We start from the raw sequence: 19,997 nt of genomic DNA, 5'->3' as shown, positions 1-19,997 counted from the left end.
ACACGGCTCCTCTTATTACTTACTTATGAATGCCACTCCCCTAACATTGAAATGTAGGTTTTGAAGAGTTTTCTTCCTTAAATCATTAATGCCTTTTTTTTGAATTCTCAAAAATGAACAAAACCAATAGGAATATTCCCTACATTGTTTCTGAAATGTTTTCCTGAAATTCCACTTGAACTTTGTTCATCAAAATTCATAATTTTTTCCAAGTAGTTTGGTTTAAAAGCATGCTGACTTACACCAAGATGATCGCGCTCTAGCTTTCGTTTCCCAATTTCCTTACTTGCTACTGCTTTTGCTCGAGCAAGTTCTTCTCCGTATTTTAATGCCAGGGCTTTTTTTACTGTAACTCGTTGTTGAACTTTATGTATCTAAAAAAATAAAAATAAAAAGTAAATACTACAGCAAGATGCAAATTTACAGATATGATCATATAATAAAATATAATTACATGGAATTAATGAGATATAAAACAACTAGGTGGGAATTAGTAAGTCATTCAAAGAAAAGTCTACTGCCACCAAAAATCAGGCATCCCATTTTAAGATTTCCAACTCTAGGAAACAAGCATTTCAGAGTGCCAATTACATGTTCCTGAAGCCTCTTGAGAAATGCCTTGTTAGCATTCAAGATCTTCTCTGTTGCTTGTAGCTGTTCAGCCAGTTTGTTAATTTTATTTTCAGCAATTCGAACGTTCTCTCTCTTCTTGGCCTGTTGTTGCAATAAATTTTTCAAGACAGACTCATCCTTTATTAACAGCATTCTGAAATAAAAAAGGAATGTACACAATTTTTTCCAAAGGTAAACTACTTAGAGCAATTGCTGCTCCTCCAAAACCCCAGTTATTTAAAAACATAGCTCTCCTCACTCACAAAAAGACTACAAATTAAGCCTCTCCAAACAGTCCTAACATTCAGAAGACAGTAAATACTGTCAATATATACAGCACATTTCAGCATCCCAAGTTCAGCATGTAAGTATAATGCAGGAAAAAACATTCTAGTTACAAGGACAGGGGAAGGTAAGAAAATGCTCTATCTTTAAGACTGTTTTTAAGAGAATGACAACCAAAACACACATTCTTGCTTTCTATTAAGTAACAACCTACTTCCATCTTAGGGCACATGCACGCACTTCCAGATTACAAGCCATAATATTATGGCACAGCAATAGAGTAGACAAATTACAAAAAGCTATGCATCAAGAGAAGATAAACACTTAGATTGGTGTGGATAAAGAGAGGACGGAAGATTGTTCTTCAGTTGATGACTGATCACAACCCAGTTTGTTCACAAGACCATACAGGAAATAATCAAGGGGAAAAAGAAGCTGAAAAGAGGATGCAAAGCACTTCTACTTCCAATTACTTTGTAATTTGAAATTGAAGTGAGGAACATGGAAGAGGCATACCAGAAGAGAAAAGCCATATTAGGTGGCACAAATCATACTCTTGTCACTGAACATAAATACAGCTGAAAACACTTAGTATGACAAATCATACTTAAAAGTTATCAAACACCTCACTGGCAATACAACACAATTCCTTTTGCACAGCAATAGAATTAAAGGCTGAATAGTTCAAGACAACAGGAAAAATCGTTCCTCGTTCTTTAAATGCTACACATTTGAAAATATTTTCTGTTCATCCTGTTAAGCAAAAGGTAGGACTTAGGACACTAAAATGCATACCTGTTTTTCTTCAGCTTTGCTTCTGCTTCTGTGACTTGTTTGGTCACTACTGCTATTCTCCCAATTCCATCAACTTCACCATCAGAATTTGCAGGGGACGAATTGTTCTTCACTGGATCAGACTTAATTAAGCGCTGTTTCTCACGACTGAAACAAATGTCAAAAACAAAGCTGTTTAGTAGCTTCAACAATCATTTTCATGTGTACTCCCATGAGTTTTTAAATTTTTGAAAATAGTAGTAGGACAAGATTTTAAGTTAAAAGAAAAAGTACTTTCCATAACTGCAATCAGTTACTCTAAGTCAGTTCAAATACCAGGATTTTCTTTAGACCTCTATGTAGTCTTACGAAAAAACTGCATGGGGGGGAAAAACCAGAGGGTGATGCCAAGGTTTTTAGACTCAGATCTTCCTTCAGGTTATAAAAGTAGACTAGTTAGCAAAGGGCTACAAATAAAACACATTTTATATTAACAATTAAACTAAGATTACCTGGCAATCTCTTCTTTCAGAAGTCTGTATTCTATTTTCTTATCTTCTGGCAGAGCCTCTGGAGTTCTCATTGGATCATTCTCTTTTTCTGATTTTGGAGGGGCTTTGATTTTTGATGCCTGTTACAATTAGACTCAAGTCAGTACCAGTCATGCTAGATTAAAATACAGCTATCAAATAGTATTTATAAGAGGAATTTCAGCACTAACATAGCTGTTCAAGGCTAGTAAGATCTTTTAAGCCACTGTCTTTTTGCCTAACAACGCATTGAATTTTAATTGAAAAAAATCAAACCAAAAATATATTCCAAGTTCTATCCTCAAGATGGCATCTTCAACAAAAAAATTTGATTAGCTTGTGCAATCCAAATTACAGTGTAGTTCTCCAGATGGGACTGTTACCCCCTTCTGATGCAATTCAGTATTTCTTGACTGAATTCTAAAGTTTAAATTCCATATATAAAGAAAAACAATTAAAATTTTTGAAATTTTGACAGCATTTACCTCGACATTTCTCCTTGCTTCTTTTATCATAGATTCTAGTCCTCCAAACACACTGCTAGTTGAGTTAGAGGGCTCTCCATCAGACTCACTGTCATCTGAATCATTTAATGTAACGACAACAGACTTGTGTTTTGGAAGCTGGGGTGAGAATGCAAGAAGTTTTACAGTAAGAAGACAAAGTTAGAGACACAGGTATAACAGAGAACATACTTACAAGAAAAAGAAGGTTAACTCCTTTTGTTACCACACACACCAATCCCACATTGTAAGAAAAAAATAAGTATTTGTACATCTCCACAAGACAGTAATATTACACATAGTCTTGATATTGTAACATGAAAGTTACTCCAACATTTTCAACCTACTCTCAAGTATCTGCAGCACATTTATTGGTTCATGGTCAGAGCATACAAATCTCTAACATCTAACTACTATACTTGATTAATTAATTTAATTGCAATTAAAATTATCATCTGTCATTTGCAAGGAATTTTTTCAAGTAACTGAGAGGTAACAGCCAATCAAATCTGCATCAGAATTGGTGTGGCAGACCAGCCAAAACGCCCTTATCTTTCTGCTACACAGTTGCAATGTCTCTTGTCCCCCAGTTGTACTTAGTTGGTCTTACAGTGAGCTGCTCAGGCAGTTTAATTGGAGAACACCAACAGAACATAATGAATAGATGAAATCATGATTAATCATCTTTTGCCAACACAAATTTAAAAAGCTCACTGAAGATCAGGTGACTGCCAATTCCAGCACAACGGAAAATGCAGAAACAAGCAGACAACCGAGATTAACCTCAAATGCTCTGGAGTTACAGCTTCGAAAAAAGTAACTTTTATCACATTTCCAGGACTGCTCTTCTGATCTCCCACTGTAGATCTGGACAACTATAGCTATACATTACCCTTCATCTCAGAATAGAACCTTGTCAAAACTCTAAGTGTCTTTTAAAGCATTAACCCCATCAAAAAAACACCATTTTTTTAAATGAAAAATACTCAAATTTCCACAACCAGTTCTTTTTGATACTCTGGGCAATTCTCAAGACATGGGTTTTATCTACTACTGCTGAACATACTCCAGTTGCATCAATTTTTCACCACAACAAGATAGGCAGGAGAAATTCCAGTTTTTGTTGGTGCATAAACACGCCTCACAAACACTCTCTTCCAGCCACACTCACAGACATGCTAACTGATGTACACACTATTCACTGAAAAAATTCAACTCCTCCTAGAAGGAAAAGTAATTTTTTTTCCCACAGAAGTTAGTTTTCTAACCAATTTAGCATGTGAAGTATGTTCAGCAATGGGACTGATGCTCCAGACCCCCTCTAAAGGAAGGAAGACACCAACTGGCCCGGTGCAGAAGGAAAAGCAAGACTACCTCTGTTTTGGCAGTGGCATCTGTGCTAGTCTGGATAAGAAAATAATTGAACTAGATTTACAATCTCCTAGTTCACTGTATGATGGCGTATCTTGATGCTCTCTTCAGCTATAAATTCTTGCCTCAAAGTCTTTCTAGAAGAGCATATGGATTGTCAAGGTGACTAATAATTCAAATGCTTAACTAAAGCTTCACTCTTCTGTGCTGTACCACTAGAAAGTCTGCTCTTCACTTAAACTGAGCTCAGTTTCAACTCATAGCCTTATTAGAAGGAAGCAGTATTTCCTTACTGTGATCACTGCTCGCGGAAGCCTCGGTACTCTAACAAACTTTGTACTTTGCACCCGTGGCTGAGACACAGTATTAATACTGACAGCAGACAGATTACTTCTTGGCACAGGCTGCAAGGTGTCTGGAACAGGAGGGGAAGGTGGACCACTGTTACTTGATGTTTCCTAAAAAAGAGAACAAAATATGGTCTTAAAAATGCACACTATACCTAGCTGTTTTTAAAAGCATCAGTATAAATGTGACTGGTTCATACATGTCTTGTGACTTGAAAATGTGATTTAGCCAGACTACTGAAATGTACTAGACAAATGTTGCAATTCTGCAGTAATATCAAAAAGGCACACAAGAGCAGGCCAGTTATTCACAGGTCAACTGACGAAGACCCTTTAAGAAAGGTCAAAACTAATATTTTTTCCAAAACCACAAGCTTAGCTTCTCACTCCAAGAGAAACCCTCAAAACAACAACAAAAACCAGTGAACCTCCTCCAACATCTTTTCCTAAGAGGCTGAAACAAAGTTACTTGTCTTACTTTCTAACTGAAAAGTTCAAAAGTAATAAACATTTTCTGGCAGAAAACCCCCATTCATTGACTTACTCCATTTTCAGTACCTTGAAGTTTCATAATTCCTTCAGAAATAACAAGAAAGGTGCAGTTTACAATTCCAGAATAGTACTTGTTGATTGTTAAGTCTCTAGAAATGCAGCGTAATACCCCTAGTAAGCCTCACTTACAGCAGGTCACATTGAAATTTTGGTCAGGACTGCCATCTAGAGGCTTACACTCAAAAAACAATAGAGTACCTCAGCTCTGAAAGCACGCTTGTTGGCTAGTGACTTGAGTAATTCTTCTCTTAAGAGCATCTCCTCCTCCTCTTCCTCATCAGCAAAGGGAGGTTTTGGTGGCTGTTCAGGCTCTTCAGGGGGAAGAGGGGGAAGAGGTGGAGGTGGCTCAAGAGAAACACAAGGAATACCCTCCATGTAAAGATGGCTCAAAGATGGTACAGGCTGAGAAAAGAAAATAAAACAAAGGTTTGAAATGTGGAAATTACTACCCCTTTGTGATTACCTAGCAGAGGTTGAGACCAAGATTATTCCATGGTTTAGAAGTAATTTAAACTGTGTCCTTTTAATTAACATTCAAACTACACTTACATCCCTGTCAAAGGCTGTGATTGAACAGTAAGTTATTTCTCACAGAGGTTAATGGAAGCAATAAACTTAGATTTAGATAGTGGAAGCTGTGGAGAAATATAAACTAAATGTAAGTGAGACTCTGAACCAGAGGTCATTTAGCCAGAGAAATATAGTTGACCAGCACTCTTTAAGCAGTTTTATGAAAGTGTCTTAGCTAACACAATTACAATTTCCCTTAGTCAAAAGTTCAGAAGCTGTCATGAGAAGAAATGGTACCTTTCTATCGCTTTTCTGAGAAGAGTAACAATCATTCACTGAAAAAAACTCTGTACTAATTGAACTTCATGTGGACTCTTAGGTGAGAAAACAGAAGCACAGTCTAAAGGCACAAAGTTGGAATGACTGATGAGCTGTATGTCTTGGCTTTTCCCCCCTCTAGGTAACAAGTCAGAGATCAAGCCTATCTACCTACCTACGTGGCCTAGAGATAAAGGGCAAAGTTGCCTTGTGCTAATAGTTCCAATTCTTTCTTTTTCCTTATGTGCTTCAGACAATTTTTTGTTTTTGTATGAGAAAGCACAGCTCTAGCAATGAAGTGAATTTCAATTCAATAGGGAAAACCTCCATTAACCAACAACTGCATCAGCCAAGAGGCAGCTGAAATAAAGAGTTTTTAAAAAGCAACCACGAGTCTAACAGATAGTTCAAGGGAATCATTAAACAGAGTATAGTACCCAAAACAGAATCTAAATTTAATCCTAGCTTTAGCATTAGAAATTGGATACAAAATGAGAATTATCAAGGTTACTTACTGGAATTGGAGGAGGTGGCGGCAAGGAAATTGGTGGTACTGGAGGTGGATAATATCCTATTGGACACTCAAAGAAAGGAGGTTGAACTGGGGAAGAAGCTGTAATTAAAATACTGAATGTAAGATATCTGACAGATATTTATTAAACAACTCATGCTTTATGCTTCAACTGATCTAATGGAGCAGAAACATTTTTACAATGCACTAATTTCAAAGGCAACACCAGGCACAGCACAGTGCCTTTTTTCACATGTATGTGTATTTTTTAAAAAGCGTAGTTACATTTTCTTTTCCTGTTTTATATACAAAATGTAAGTACAGCCAACCAGTACTGCTAAGGTAATGCAGGCCTCAAACTGAATTTAAATCGCAAGAATTTACCTTCTCAAATAAGATATCTCAGTAGCCTCATTACAGGCTACCAAAAACATAACACAACACAAGCTAGGACAGAAGCAGACCCAAAGCACTACTGATAAATTCTGAAACATTGAACATGAAATTGAGATGCTTTATCAAGAGAGATTTGTGTAACTTGCACATACAAAATAGCAGGTGTACTATTTTAACAAAGTTATATATAAGGAAGGCGGACAAGAAAGGAGAAAAAAGAAGCAAGAAAAAAAGGGTGGAAGATGAAAAGCAAGAGAAAAAGTATCCAATCAAGTACTATGCTTGATGAAGTTTTCTCAACTCTCCATATGTTGACATGGAACACAGAAACCCAACTACCTTAAATGCACCTCAGACTCTAAAGTCAATAAATCACGTAGGCTGGAAGAGACTTATGGAAGGTGTATGACCCAGCACAAGTGCCCAAAGCAGGGCTGCCCCCAAAGTCAGGTTGTCATGTTCCAGCTATATTTGATCATGGAGATTCCACAACATTTAAACCTGTGCTAGTGTTTGACTATCTTCTATCTAAGCAGAATTTGTTTTGTTACAATTCAAGTGTTGCTACCTGTCCATCTGTTGCCATCTGAAAGACGAGCTTGGCTCTGTCTTGTCTGCAACTACCCACTAAGTAGTTGAAGACAAGAGCAAAATCCTTCCTTAGCCTTCTCAACACAAATGCAGCTTTCTCAGTCTCCTTCTGTAAGCCAAGTGCTCCAGTGTCTTGATGAACTTTATCAAAAACAAGCCTGAAACAGTTTTCCTTAGTCAAAAAGGTGTTTTGCTAGGCTCATTGTAGAATGTCACTCTCTCCCACTGTGAAACCAGAAAACTGGCAATCTCATCAGTGATCAACAGGCCCCTCCAGACAGTGACCCACAACAGTCACAGTGCCACAACCCAAACTATGGCTCACCTGTCACCCAAAGCCATACTGCCAACCCATTAGTCACTTAATGTCCAATGGGACCCCCAGGCCCTTTTTTTGCAAAGCTGCTGTCTGTCCAGTCAACACCCTGCACAGCTGATTGGGAAGATACAAGCATAAACCTACAGTACTGCCATGAGAAAAATATACCCCGAAGATCTTAAAAATCCCACTACAGCAGAGATAGAAAGAGTCAGCGTTAACACAATTAGCTCACCTTAAAATGTTAGTTCTATAATTCAGACAGCTCAAAACACTTTCTCTCTAGAACAGTGGCTTATTTCCTACATTTTACCTATTTTTACCAACCACCATATAAGAGAACTGTAAGTTCTTACCTGGTGAGTTAGTTTCACTGTCTGTATCCATAGCAACTTCATCGTAATTGTCATACTGATATATTCCTCCTGCACTCTCTGTAGATTGCTTATCCAAAGACCATCTCAAGTCTGTATCTGATGACTAAACACACAAAAATGTATTTTATTTACCTGGTCTTACATCATTATTTCAGAGTAAACTACTAAGAAATAAATTCTGAAAGAAGGCCCTTAGATTTTTTTCTTCTAATTGATTTATAAATACAATTTACTTACCATGTACAAGAAGAAGAAACTGAATACTACTTTTTAACCAAATCCACTGCAAGTAGTAACTAGACAAATCCACAGTCAGTTTTAAAACTGTATCTCTTCCAGGATGATGGGGTGGGGGGTGTTATGATACATGGAAACAATTTTTAAATACCTTTTAGGTTATTATTTATCTGGTAAATGGACGTAGTTATATATTTCTGAAGATTGCACGTGAATTAAATGCTTTATTATTTCTGGTAATCTGCCATGATGACTACCAAGAATGCTTGAACTACCCTTGCCAGAAACAACTCTCAGGTGAAGAATCTTTTTATTGTCCCAGAAGGAGCCACATGCCACACTGAGACAAACCCAGAGACTGTCAACTCATAAATCAGATTGTTTAAAGATCTCCTAACACTGTATGGATGCCAATCAATGCTCAGGACTGAAAACATGCAGAACACCTAAGTATGACTTCTCAGTCTCCTTAACTTGTATCTTTCAGAAGACATTTTGGTAGCTTCTAGAATATCTACTGTTTGCAGTCAAACATTTTTAGTCTCCATTTTCCACTCAGTATTAATATAAATATGATTCTTCTACAACATGACCTCAAACAAGGAGCCTCAATTCCCTTAGATGCTGTTTCTTCTCACAGCATTAGTGGCTCCAAGCACTTGAAGCATGCAGCTCCAGTGGCTGTATTGCTTCCAGGCTGAAAGAATGATTGCTATAGAAACAGTAATTTTTTTCTGTAATGTACCAATGTTTTAGAGACAGGCATTAGTTACTCAAGTGCCTTTTGCTAATCTCAATATGAGAGAACAAGAACAGCCACAAGGATAGCATGATGACTACTGCACTAATGCTATTACCTCATCAATTTGACACTATGTAAAGTAAAACTAATTATCTTTTGTCTTGGCGTATCTTGTGTCTCAACAAAATAGATTAAATACTACATTGAAAAAATACTACAAAGCAACACTGACATTTTGAAAGAAGCAACTCACTGAAGTTGTATACACAGAAAAAGTCTGAAAATGTGGAGAAGAAAACCTTGAAATCTAAAAGAAAAAGCCAAAGAAGTTTCACTAATTGGCTATTGTTAAATTACAGGCTGCTCTTTGATCACTATGTTCAAAATGTCTTTAGAAGAAAAATGCTTTATCATTGACTTGCAAAGGTACAACTCATAGAAAACTGATTTTCCAAATCCAAGAGGAATGCTTCTCTAGCATGGGATTAAAGCACTGTAAACACTGCAGTACACTGAGCTTTTCTTTCATTGCTATATTTTGATTATTCTAGGGGTGGGGGAAGCAGGGAGGAGAACAGGGGGACTCAGAAAGGATGGTGACACAAAACCAGATGAAGCAAGACAAATCATTCATGAATCCTAAATGTAACACCAGAACACCATGTAAGAAATTTCTTACCCGGCTTCTTGATCTCCTCTTCCCTCCAACAAGCTTCATAAATCGATTGTACTGCTCTTCTTGATTTGAGAGGTCCCTAATTTTTCTTATTTCTTCTTCTCTCTTTCTTCTCTCCTCCTCTTCTTCTTGTTTCCTCTGGTCCTCCTCTTTCTGCCGCCTGTCTAGTTCCTTTTGCTGCTGCATCTTCTTTGATGTCTTTGTCTGTTGCTTCCTCAAAGCTTGCTTGCCTTTAAATAAAAAAGTTTGTGATTAACACCATCTTACCTAATTGGTTTCACCTAATCCTAGATTCTTCAAGAGCTTTGAGTAAATGTGAGAGAGTTTAGAAAGACTAAAGGATCATTGCTCATATTTGCTTTTTTTTTAGGCCACGCCATTGACAGCCATTTCAGTAACATCAAACTTATTACCTGTAGTACTAGGTTTTTTTGTTGAATGTGCTTTTGTACTGGTTTTGATTTTCTGTGTAACACTTTTCGTTTTTGTTAATTTTTCCTTGCTTTCCTTCATCACCTGTTGTTCTTTTTGCTGCCATTTTTTACTAGCAGACTGAAGTGCAAGAAGCCTAAGTTGCAATTCAGACATCTCCTCCTCATCATCAAGCAGCTTCTTGAGAAGAAAACAGAAGAAAGGACAAGACAAAAAGTCAAGAAACATAATTTAACAACTTTTTCTTTGCAAGGTCTTTTGAAATCTTTCCCCAATATTCTTACTAAAAGAAAGCTCAAAATCCTACTTTACTGGTGTCATTTATTAAAAATTGACAGTTCCTATTACTGGAATGCTTCTGGACTGCCATTTGGAAAAAGCTATCAAGTACGATAATGCAATCATGCCTCATCTATTGAGGAATATTTTCTTACCTTTTCAGATGCAACATCTGAACTGCTAAGCTTTCGCACTGATGTTTGCTCTTTGTCTTCTGTACCTTCCAAGAGAAAAATACCATATTTTTGAACAAGCTGTTTCTCCTGAGACAGAGCTACATTAAAATGATACATGAATTTTAATCTACATACAATCATATTTTATCAGTATCACTGATACACAGTATAAAACAATAGCAGTGGTACATGCAAGATCACATGAACAAACATTCATATAAATTTGGCATGTCTGATAAAATCATGACTCCATAAGCCTAAGGCAAGACTTGTCATTTCTTAGTAACTCAATCTTAAGGTTCACATGTACTTTGTCAAGAAACAGAGAAAAACAGATTTGCAAACAAGGGGAAAAGAAGACTTATTGTCATGTGTTTTATACCACCATCTCATATCAGCTGCTGTCCTGAGCATCTCATATTTCCCTGGCAGCTATTTTGAGTAACTGGTCATTCTTTTGCAGAATTAAATATGAAAGTCCAAAGCTGCAGTAAGAACACACTTACTCCATTTCACAGCAAAGGCAAACAGAAAAAAGTTATCATGGAATGAATAGTGGAAATGAATAGTACAGCACTGTTTCTCCATAAACATTTAAGTGCTAAAATATTAATTTCTTAGATGTCACAAAATATAGCCAATTTTCATAATGTATATATAAACACATCTTAACATACTATATTTTACACATGTATACATAATGCTGTACATATTGCAGTATTACATAATTTATTATAGCAAATAATCAGTAATATAATTGGCTGAGAAAAAATTATGCATTTTTATATAACCATCCATGCTTATATGCATCAGACAAAGGAAAAACTTTAGAGAAAGAGTAATATAGCAAAAGAACTCCAAGCTTCTCTAAATTTTCTTTCTTCAAAGGAAGATTCCTTCCCACTATTCAAAATGGTGAAAAATAAATTCCGATTCTGTACAGCCTTAACTCCTCCTAGCATTTCATAAAAATTACATTCAGAAAGGCACTGTTTAAAGTACACCAACATCTTAAACGCCAACAAAAAAGAAACTTTAAAAATGCTGAATGTCTTCCTCTTTGCACAAGCATGCATTTTTTAAAAATGCACTTACAAAAAAAAAATAGTAATATCTAATACCCATATGAACTATAGAAAAGATTTTAAAAAGTTAGTATACTTATGTGAAGTTCCTAACCATCCACTTCACAGGATGAAAGTAGGAAGACAGATCGTACAGTAGTTTTTTTTTCTGCAAGCATACGAAGGGACATTCTATACAAGTACAAATGCTCTTTCAAACCAGAAGGGGACAACATGACACAACAGGCTAATGCACAACGTGGGAAGTAAAGTAGAGAATATTGTCAAGCCTGTCAGAGCACCTGAACCACAAGGTTCAGAGAACCACAGAGAATTAATATGAGAGACTGAAACTTTCCTAAGTTTTCAGACAATTTCCTCAACTTTTACAAGCCTGCAGAAACACCTAGTACAGTATTTAAAAATACATAAAATGTGAAAATCAAATTTTGCCTATTTCCCAACACATGTAGCAGGTATTGTGGCAGTAAAGAGATTAATGTAGTATAGATTCACTCAATACACATGAATCTGCAATAACTACAATTAGCTGAATTTTTCTGTGGAAGCCTGCCTTACGTTGTCATAAACATTCACTCATACATAATCTGTCTGCTTTCAGATCATTCATATATCATAGATTTGAATATCATGCAAAAATTAAATGCTTTTAATATGCATATTACAGCATCTATTTTTCACTATTGTATCAACTGTATTACCAACTTCAGTGCTTTTTAAGTTTGGAAATTGGATTTTTGAGACTATTTTGCTTTTTAAACAGCTGTTTTACTCCTGTCCTGCTATGTACTCTTCCCACAGACTACTAGTTTTTCTTTTATTACCAAAATTAGTTTTATTCATATGTGTCAATAAAACCTGTATGACTCTTAAAAGAAGACAAAAAAAATATTATTAACGGGAAACACACAAGGGGGAGAAATTACCCAGAATGAGGTGCTTTGACTAATAATTATCAGTTTTCTCTTTTGTTTTCTTTACAAGACCTGTCTTCTTTCTGAAGTCATACATAAATCATTCTGACTTTTAGTGCTCTAGTCCTATCTTTCTTCATATTCCATATTCCTGTCAATTACTCACCTGCATTCTTATTCAATCCATTAACTACTTTGTCTCTTCCCACTCAAATTGACAGTTTACACACACTGGCAAATTAGGGAACACCAGATGACAAGTGATAGCCTCAAGCACCACCCTCAACCACAGCAATCACCTACTAGAACGACATGCAGCCTTTTAGAGTAGGAAGCTTACGTCAGCTGCCTTATTTTGCTGCAGACAGAAGTAAGCTCAAGTGCTCTTAGTACAGGCCAGGTGGACATGATCACTTGTTTTTCAGTAACTGGCTAATGCATCTCAGCAATTACCCTTTTTAGTCAGCAGCCCAGAACTATCTTAGACAAGACATTCATATTCTACCCTTGGGCTTCATTTTGTCTACAAATCCTTTCCATTTCTGGCCTATGATTTCTTGACTACTCGTGAATACCAACAATGATCAAAGTAATTCTTGTGAAAACACCTTATGGTGTTAATAACACCAAGGTTGTGGGTTTGATCCCTGTGTGGGACATTAACTTTTAAGACTCAGACTTGATGATCCCTGCCTTCCAACTCAGAATACTCCATGATCCTCATCTTACACTTAAGCTAACACAAAAAGGTGAAATGCAGAAAAGGGGGTCTCTGAATGTTCTTTTCAGATAAAAAAAAACCCCACATTTTGCTTCTGCAGAAAAGAAACAAGGCAAAAGCAGAAGTAAAACTTTCAGTAGACAGTCAATGATTTCTGCTGTGAGCAGCAATTAAAACCTTCAAGTCTTGTCCTTATGTTTTCTGCCAAACAATCAGTCTAAGAAAACACACTGTTTAAACTACAAATCCAAAGCAAAAGCATGCTTCCAAACATGTTTATGTAATTCAATGAATTAAAAAACACAAGACTTAAGTACATTAAATCTTTAACTTGTAACTTCTAACATTTCAATTACAGTAAAGTTTTCCCCAACACCTATTAAATACAATAGGTAACAGTGATGCCTTAAGTTTCTAGCTTTCATATTTTTCAGATTCTGTACTGCCTTAGTGTGCAACTGTGAACTTCATATAAAGTGTTACCAAGTTGTCCTCACAGTTCAGTTAGACAAAACAATCCTTTTCCAGCCAAGAACACTGTTGCAGCTTCAGGCCCAAAAAGTGTAAACAACAGCAAATGGAGGAGAGCAATCTAGGAGGATGGGACTTCAAAACCTGAACCTGTAATTGGGTAATTAACCCCAATTCGTAAATGGACCAAAAATAAAACTGTTAACACTCAGGACCAAGCGTCCATCTTAGGTGGAGCCACAGCCAGGCTCTTGTACTGCCTAAAGTGTATCCTTTGAAGGCCTTTTTAATAAATATCTACTTTATTCCTTTAATACTGTCTAGCCTCTGTTCTAGGTAGCCTCACAAGGCATCAATAGCAAGCAAACAGAAGTTCACAAGCTAAAATAACTTGACAAGTATTTCTTTACCTTGGCCAGATTCGGTTGCTTCAGATTTTTGCAAGGACTGTTTCATTCCTTCTTTGCCTTTTTTCAATCTGCTCCTCTCAGCTGGAGTAGGCAGTTTTTGTCTGAGAGGTTTCAGTTCAAATGCCTGAAAGCCCATAACCGGATTTTTCTCCTCAGGAGGTCCTTCTTTTACAGAGTCCGTTTTAATACTGTCATTTTCTACAGTTTTTTGGTCCTCAGTGTCCACTGTTTTTTCACCATCTTGTTTTTCATTTTCTTCCCTGTTGCTCAAAGCCAGTCTTTCATCTTTATTAATGTGTTCAAGTTCTAATTGTATCTGCTTATACTTCAAGAGCAGATCCTCAAAACTTTCTTCCACAGAGCTTTCATTTTTAGAAGAGTGGTTCTGCTTTCTAGATGGGGACCTTCCAAAAGTTTTAGCTGAAATACGGGTCAAGAAATTCAAGACAAGAACTTGTATAATCTTAAAACAGTATCAATATTACCACTGAAGACCCAGTAAGACAAATGTAACTTATGACCATTCTCATATATTTTACCTTAAGGCTAGTTTGAAAAATATCCTGAATAAATACAAGCAGCATGCAAAAGCTGTAGCCATTATTACATACTGACAAACATTTTCTCAAACCAACAATTTCAAATATCCTACTTATGACAAGAAGCTCATGAATTGCTGAGAAGTCTCATCTCTTACTCATACCACCCTCCTGGAAACAGCTATAATGCTGAGATGGTTCTCTATCATGGAAAGTCAAACTTCCAGAATTCATAGTACTGACTTGCCATCTGACATTTCTGAAAAAGACAGGTTAAATTCTTTCTTACTCATTTTAGACTTCCATAAATGCCACATCTAGCCAATACTAAGTCTGGCCATAGCACAATTACACACTGCAGTAAATACAGTTCAGCAAATCAAGTAAGGCACAGAAGAAACAATGAACAACTGAAGGGAATAAAAAAAAGTAACAAAGACTTGAAACCAAAATATTCAGAAATGCTGAAGACAACTGAGAATTACTAATTACTCAGAAAAGTTTACCTATGAATGTTCAAGGCAAGCAGTGGAAATATTCTTAGGCACCTCCACCCAGAACAAAAGTTGTCACTATTTTGTCACTATCAACTCCTCCTTAACCTGAGCCTCGAAAATGATCATGTAAAATAATCATGCTCAAGGGGAAATTTTTCAGGATACCAAGTCAGGTTTTACTCATTTGACTCACAGTATCAACCCCACTGTGATAACAGCTGACTCACACACCCAGTTACACAAAACGCTTTTTGAACATCATCATCTCTTAAAACAATAAACAGAGTAAAACCAGAGGCTAAAATAGGTGTCCTCTGAATGCAGACATACTGAATCCAAAGGAAAACTGTGTCTTATGCTCACAACAAGCATTGACTACTTGGATGTTTCACTGTGTTAAGTTCTAACATTAGCATGAAGAATCTCTGTAAGTATCCTGCAACAGCTACTTCCATAATACCAGGAAATGTTTTGCTTTACAGCGCTTTCTCAAGTGTCAGCACAAAAAGCAGAAACCAGCAAAGATAAACTATATAAAATCCAAAAAGCAATCAAAACAGTCTATAAATATGTTTAAAATGCTAAAAGCTGTATGCAGTATAACACCAAATTATGCAGTAAGAATATCTGCTAAATTCCCTTCCAACACATATCTACTTCCAAAGAGCCAGCTATGTTCATAACTTTCTAAGTCACAAGGAATTTTGAAGCTAATAAGTCTAACTGCTATTTGCTATTGGAATACTTAAATAGCTTCCCAAGTCATCTGGAGATGGATAACAAGACAGTTTTGAGATGTTTTTTGGTGCTCAGGATAATACAATTGCTAGAAGCTCCCACCAGGAATTCTGTGGTTCACATATGTAGAAAATTTTTTTTAGTGCTTCTACACATAGAATGCAAGACTCCATTAAGTGCTGTGTAAGGTAGACAAGCATGTACGTATTGAAACAACTGTGCTTCAACCAACTCAAGAGAAACTTCATCCAAGAACCAAAAAGAAGAAACTGGGAAGAAAAATGTACACTGCGAAGAGTTCAGAATTTAATGGAAACAGGAAGTTCCATAACGGTTCTGTATTTCAGACTCAAATTCCACAATTCTCTACGCAAGAATTCCTGGAGAATTACTATATAACAGCTTAACATTAAAGTTGCCAAGAATTGAAAGAGAAAAGCCTAATAAAAGCTAGCATCCAATAAGAGTAACAGGAATTCTTTAAGTGCTCCATCTTAAAGAATGTCCCTTATTCCACTTAGATATATATTCCTACAAAACATGGTGCAAAGCACAAGTTCCAAGGATAAATCAAGTAAACAATCCCTGTCTTACCAGACTGTCATGGTTTACCCCCGCTCAGCAACTTATTACCCCACACTCTCACTCCTCCCTCCCTTCCATGGTGGAATGGGGAAAGAACTTGGAAAAGGGAAATGTGGGTTGAGGGAACATGGACTGAAAAAAGAACAGTTTAATAACAAAAATCAAAAATCAAGGGGAAAGAACTTGGAAAAGGGAAATGTGGGTTGAGGGAACATGGACTGAAAAAAGAACAGTTTAATAACAAAAATCAAGTAAAATAGTAATAATAATGAAAATGGAGAGAACAAAAAGAGTAGAATAATGCCCAAGGAAGGAGGGTGATACACAATACAATTGCTCACTACCCACTGAGAATGCCCAGCCCAGCCCCAGGCAGCAATCAGTGGCTCTCAGCTAGCTCCCCAGAGTTTATACACTAGGCATGACATTCTGTGGTATGCAACACCACTCTGGCCAGGTTTGGGTCTCAGTTTTGCACACTACCAGCTTCTTGTGCACCTCCTCACCGGCACAGCATAGGACACTGGAAGTCCATGGCTTAGTGTAGGCACTTCTCAGCCTAACACACTTCTCAGTGTATTATCAACATTATTCTCACATTACACCCAAAACACAGCACTGTACCAGCTACTAAGAAGTCAAAATCAGGACTCAAGACACTTAAAACATTTTATTTTCCAGGGGGAACTTCAGATACCATTCCAGGCCACAAGCCTCCTTGTACCAGTTGATATGAAAAGTCTCCTCTGAAGTCACATGCCAATGAACTACAGTGGTACTCCACTAATGTTACCAACATGGAGGTACCTTAGTATTTATTAATTCTCTAAAGTTGACTGTATTAGGTGGCAAGGAAGTTTAAAAAAACAGAAAGTAACTCATATTGAGGGAAAATCATAGACCTTCCTTAACTATATGATCCATAAACAACTGAATGGTCACTTATTAAAGAGCAAGAGTAACAGAACATCCTGCATCTACAACGTTTCAACAGATGGGTAAACCTTAAGTGCCAAGAATAAGAATACTTCATCCTCATTTTCTACTTTTGGTTTGAAAATGGAATTATTCGTTTCTGAATCTCTTTTAATTAAAAGAGAGAAGGAGACTGCATCAGTCTCATTAAGAAACATTCCAAGTTCTGTTTTGGACAATCTCCACATTTGTCCTGCTAAACTCCTTATACAGAAAGTAACAACCTTCAGGTACTCAGAACAACACTGCAAAGAGACTTGAAAACTATTTTCAGTATTAGAATTGCCTCACTGTGAAACCTTGGGCAAATCACATCTTCACTTGCCTCTCAAGATAAAACCCTTCAATGAAGGGCTCCAATGAAGCCTTCAATAATGCCATAATTTGAGACTAAATAAAATCATCTCTATTGCTAATTTACACATTCCATCTACATTTAAACAAATAAATATTAATGACATAAATAATAATCCTGTATCTAAAACAAGATTCAAGAGACCCAAGAAATCAACCCATGCAGTTGGTTCTTGCAAAAACACATCCTTTGACTATTGACATGAAGGACAACAGAACACTGTAAAATTCTGGAGAATAGGATTTAACCACCATCTCTCTTGCTCACCATTTTTTACACTCATCTAAATTTTCAGTCAGGCAACAATGCAGTCACATCAAGTAACCGAGGTGCCCCAAGCTACACTCAGCATCAGTTCTTTACTTTACTTCCTCTAGCAGATAAGAAAAATTAGGTAAGCTTTTCCCACCACTTTTGTAATTCCTGCTCCAAAATGCACAAAATAACAGAATTCTCGCAATGAATCACCTAAACTCTTAAGGGCAATCAGTGGAGAACATCCTACAAGAAATGGTGGGTATGGCTTTCATCTGAATGCCCATACAATTTGTGTGTGCAGATCCACTCCAGCTTAGCTAAAACTGACTAAAGCTAAACCTATGTGTAATAGCCTCTGAAGGGATGAAAGTGAAAATGAAAAAAACAGTAGATCCTTCATTGCCCAATACAGTAAATTAACAAGCTTAGGGTTCTATCTTTACAATTGCGAGACTAATTATACATATTAAAATTGCCGCACCAAAGACTGACCCCACTTCACAATATTCGCACTTGGGGCTAGAAAAGCGGAATCCAACCGACAAAAGCTTCCTTTCAGGCTATGCTTTTCCTTTTTCCCTACACCCGACGGATCGGCCAAGCCGCCAGCCAGGCCACGGCTGTAATCCGACTTCCCAGCAGCCTCTCCTTAAGCAGGGCCGGCTGCCCCGGCCAACCCCCAGGATTAGCTCTGGAGCTTCCTCTCCGTTACCGCTGCGGGAATCCCACTGCCAGCGCGGAGGGAAACGCGTCCCTTCCCACGGCTTTCGGCCTCGTAGCGCGGCACGGCCACACCCAGGCCCACCGCAGCAGCACGGGCCCCCCACCCCGCTCACGTCTCAAGGATACATTTCCGAGGCGAGGGCTCCCTCCAGCCCTGGCTGCTACCGAACCCGGCGCCGCCTCCCCCTCCGGGCGGCCTCCCCGGAGGGTTGCCCGGCCGATCGCTGCAGCCTCGGCTCCGGCCCCAGCGCCCACCGCCCCGGTAGGGACGGCCTCGGAAGCGGAACCGATCCAGGGCGTTGTGGCTGCGCTCCCAGAAGGAAAGCCGGGGGCCCGTGTCGGAGTGCGACCCCGGCGGCATCCGCGGCGCCGGCGGGTGGGAGCGGAACGAGTCCTTAGGCCGGTACCCGCCGTGGCCGTGCACGTGTCCCGTGTCGGGCGGAGGCTGGTGCCGCGAGCGCGGGAAGGGCCGCCCGGGGGAGGACATGGAGCCGCTCCCGTGGAGCCCGGGGGGCGGCCGGCGCCTCGAGTACGGCCTGCTACTGCTGCTGCTACTACCGCCGCTACCGAGGCCGCCGGCATGCTCGGAGCCGCCGCCATAGGGCCCGAAGCCGTTGTTGTCATCGTCGCTGATCTCGCCATCCTCCAGCTCCCCTTCCTCCTTCGGGGAGAGCCCGCTGGGGTCGGGCGGGGCCGCCGCCTCCGCGGCCGCCATGGGCCCACGACAACGGTCGCAGCGCGCCCGGCGCCCCCTCGGCTGGCCCGCGCGGACTCTCGCGAGACCACGCCCCGTCCCTCCCGCCTGGGAGGGGACAGAGCCGAGATGCGTAAGTGAAGAAACAGCTCCGGGCGACGCCCCTGTTGCGGGGTATCCTGGGTAATGTAGTTCCCCTCTCGGGGCGAGCCTGTGCAAAGCACGGCCGGGGGAAGCCGGTGCCTCAGCCAATCGCGCGGCGGCGGCGGGCGGCGAGCGCCAATGAGCGCGCGGCCCTCCATGTTGGTAGAGGAGCGGGGGGACGAGGAGGGGGCCGCCATCTTATGGAAGGGAACGGCGCTGTGTGGGAGTGGGGCGGTTGTATGGCGGCGCCGCGCCCTGCCCTGCCCTGCCCTGCCCTGCCCTCCCCTCCGGCGAGGGACCATCAGTGGCAGCTCCCTTTAGCGCCGTCCAGGCTGTGGGGGCTTGGGCCT

At 39.1% G+C, this 19,997-nt stretch overlaps 1 protein-coding gene across 4 annotated transcripts in view; it reads right to left on the bottom strand.

The window, feature by feature from the left end:
* ZFC3H1 (zinc finger C3H1-type containing) overlaps positions 1–19,615 on the bottom strand; it is a 42,060-nt gene extending 22,445 nt beyond the window's left edge. Inside the window, exons 1-14 of one of the 4 annotated variants that reach the window (XM_071423424.1) lie at positions 18,936–19,615; positions 14,140–14,559; positions 10,518–10,582; positions 10,065–10,263; positions 9,655–9,881; positions 7,976–8,099; positions 6,318–6,415; positions 5,173–5,376; positions 4,369–4,533; positions 2,687–2,824; positions 2,184–2,302; positions 1,693–1,839; positions 592–766; positions 243–374 (exon numbers count right to left, since the gene is read on the bottom strand). In XM_071423424.1, the coding sequence (XP_071279525.1) occupies positions 243–374; positions 592–766; positions 1,693–1,839; positions 2,184–2,302; positions 2,687–2,824; positions 4,369–4,533; positions 5,173–5,376; positions 6,318–6,415; positions 7,976–8,099; positions 9,655–9,881; positions 10,065–10,263; positions 10,518–10,582; positions 14,140–14,559; positions 18,936–19,524 (2,802 nt within the window). In that variant the 5' untranslated portion in view covers positions 19,525–19,615. The remainder of the gene's footprint in view (positions 1–242; positions 375–591; positions 767–1,692; positions 1,840–2,183; positions 2,303–2,686; positions 2,825–4,368; positions 4,534–5,172; positions 5,377–6,317; positions 6,416–7,975; positions 8,100–9,654; positions 9,882–10,064; positions 10,264–10,517; positions 10,583–14,139; positions 14,560–18,935) is intronic. The other 3 variants (XM_071423425.1, XM_071423426.1, XM_071423427.1) reach the window with 3 other exon arrangements.
* Between the last annotated feature and the right edge of the window lie 382 nt (positions 19,616–19,997).

The sequence above is a fragment of the Agelaius tricolor genome, unplaced genomic scaffold (genome assembly GCF_023055355.1).
Source record: "Agelaius tricolor isolate 1412-34295 unplaced genomic scaffold, bAgeTri1.0.p SCAF_3, whole genome shotgun sequence".
Classification (NCBI taxonomy): domain Eukaryota; kingdom Metazoa; phylum Chordata; class Aves; order Passeriformes; family Icteridae; genus Agelaius; species Agelaius tricolor.
Note: the sequence above shows the minus strand (reverse complement) of the source record. Positions and strands in the feature narration are given on the sequence as shown.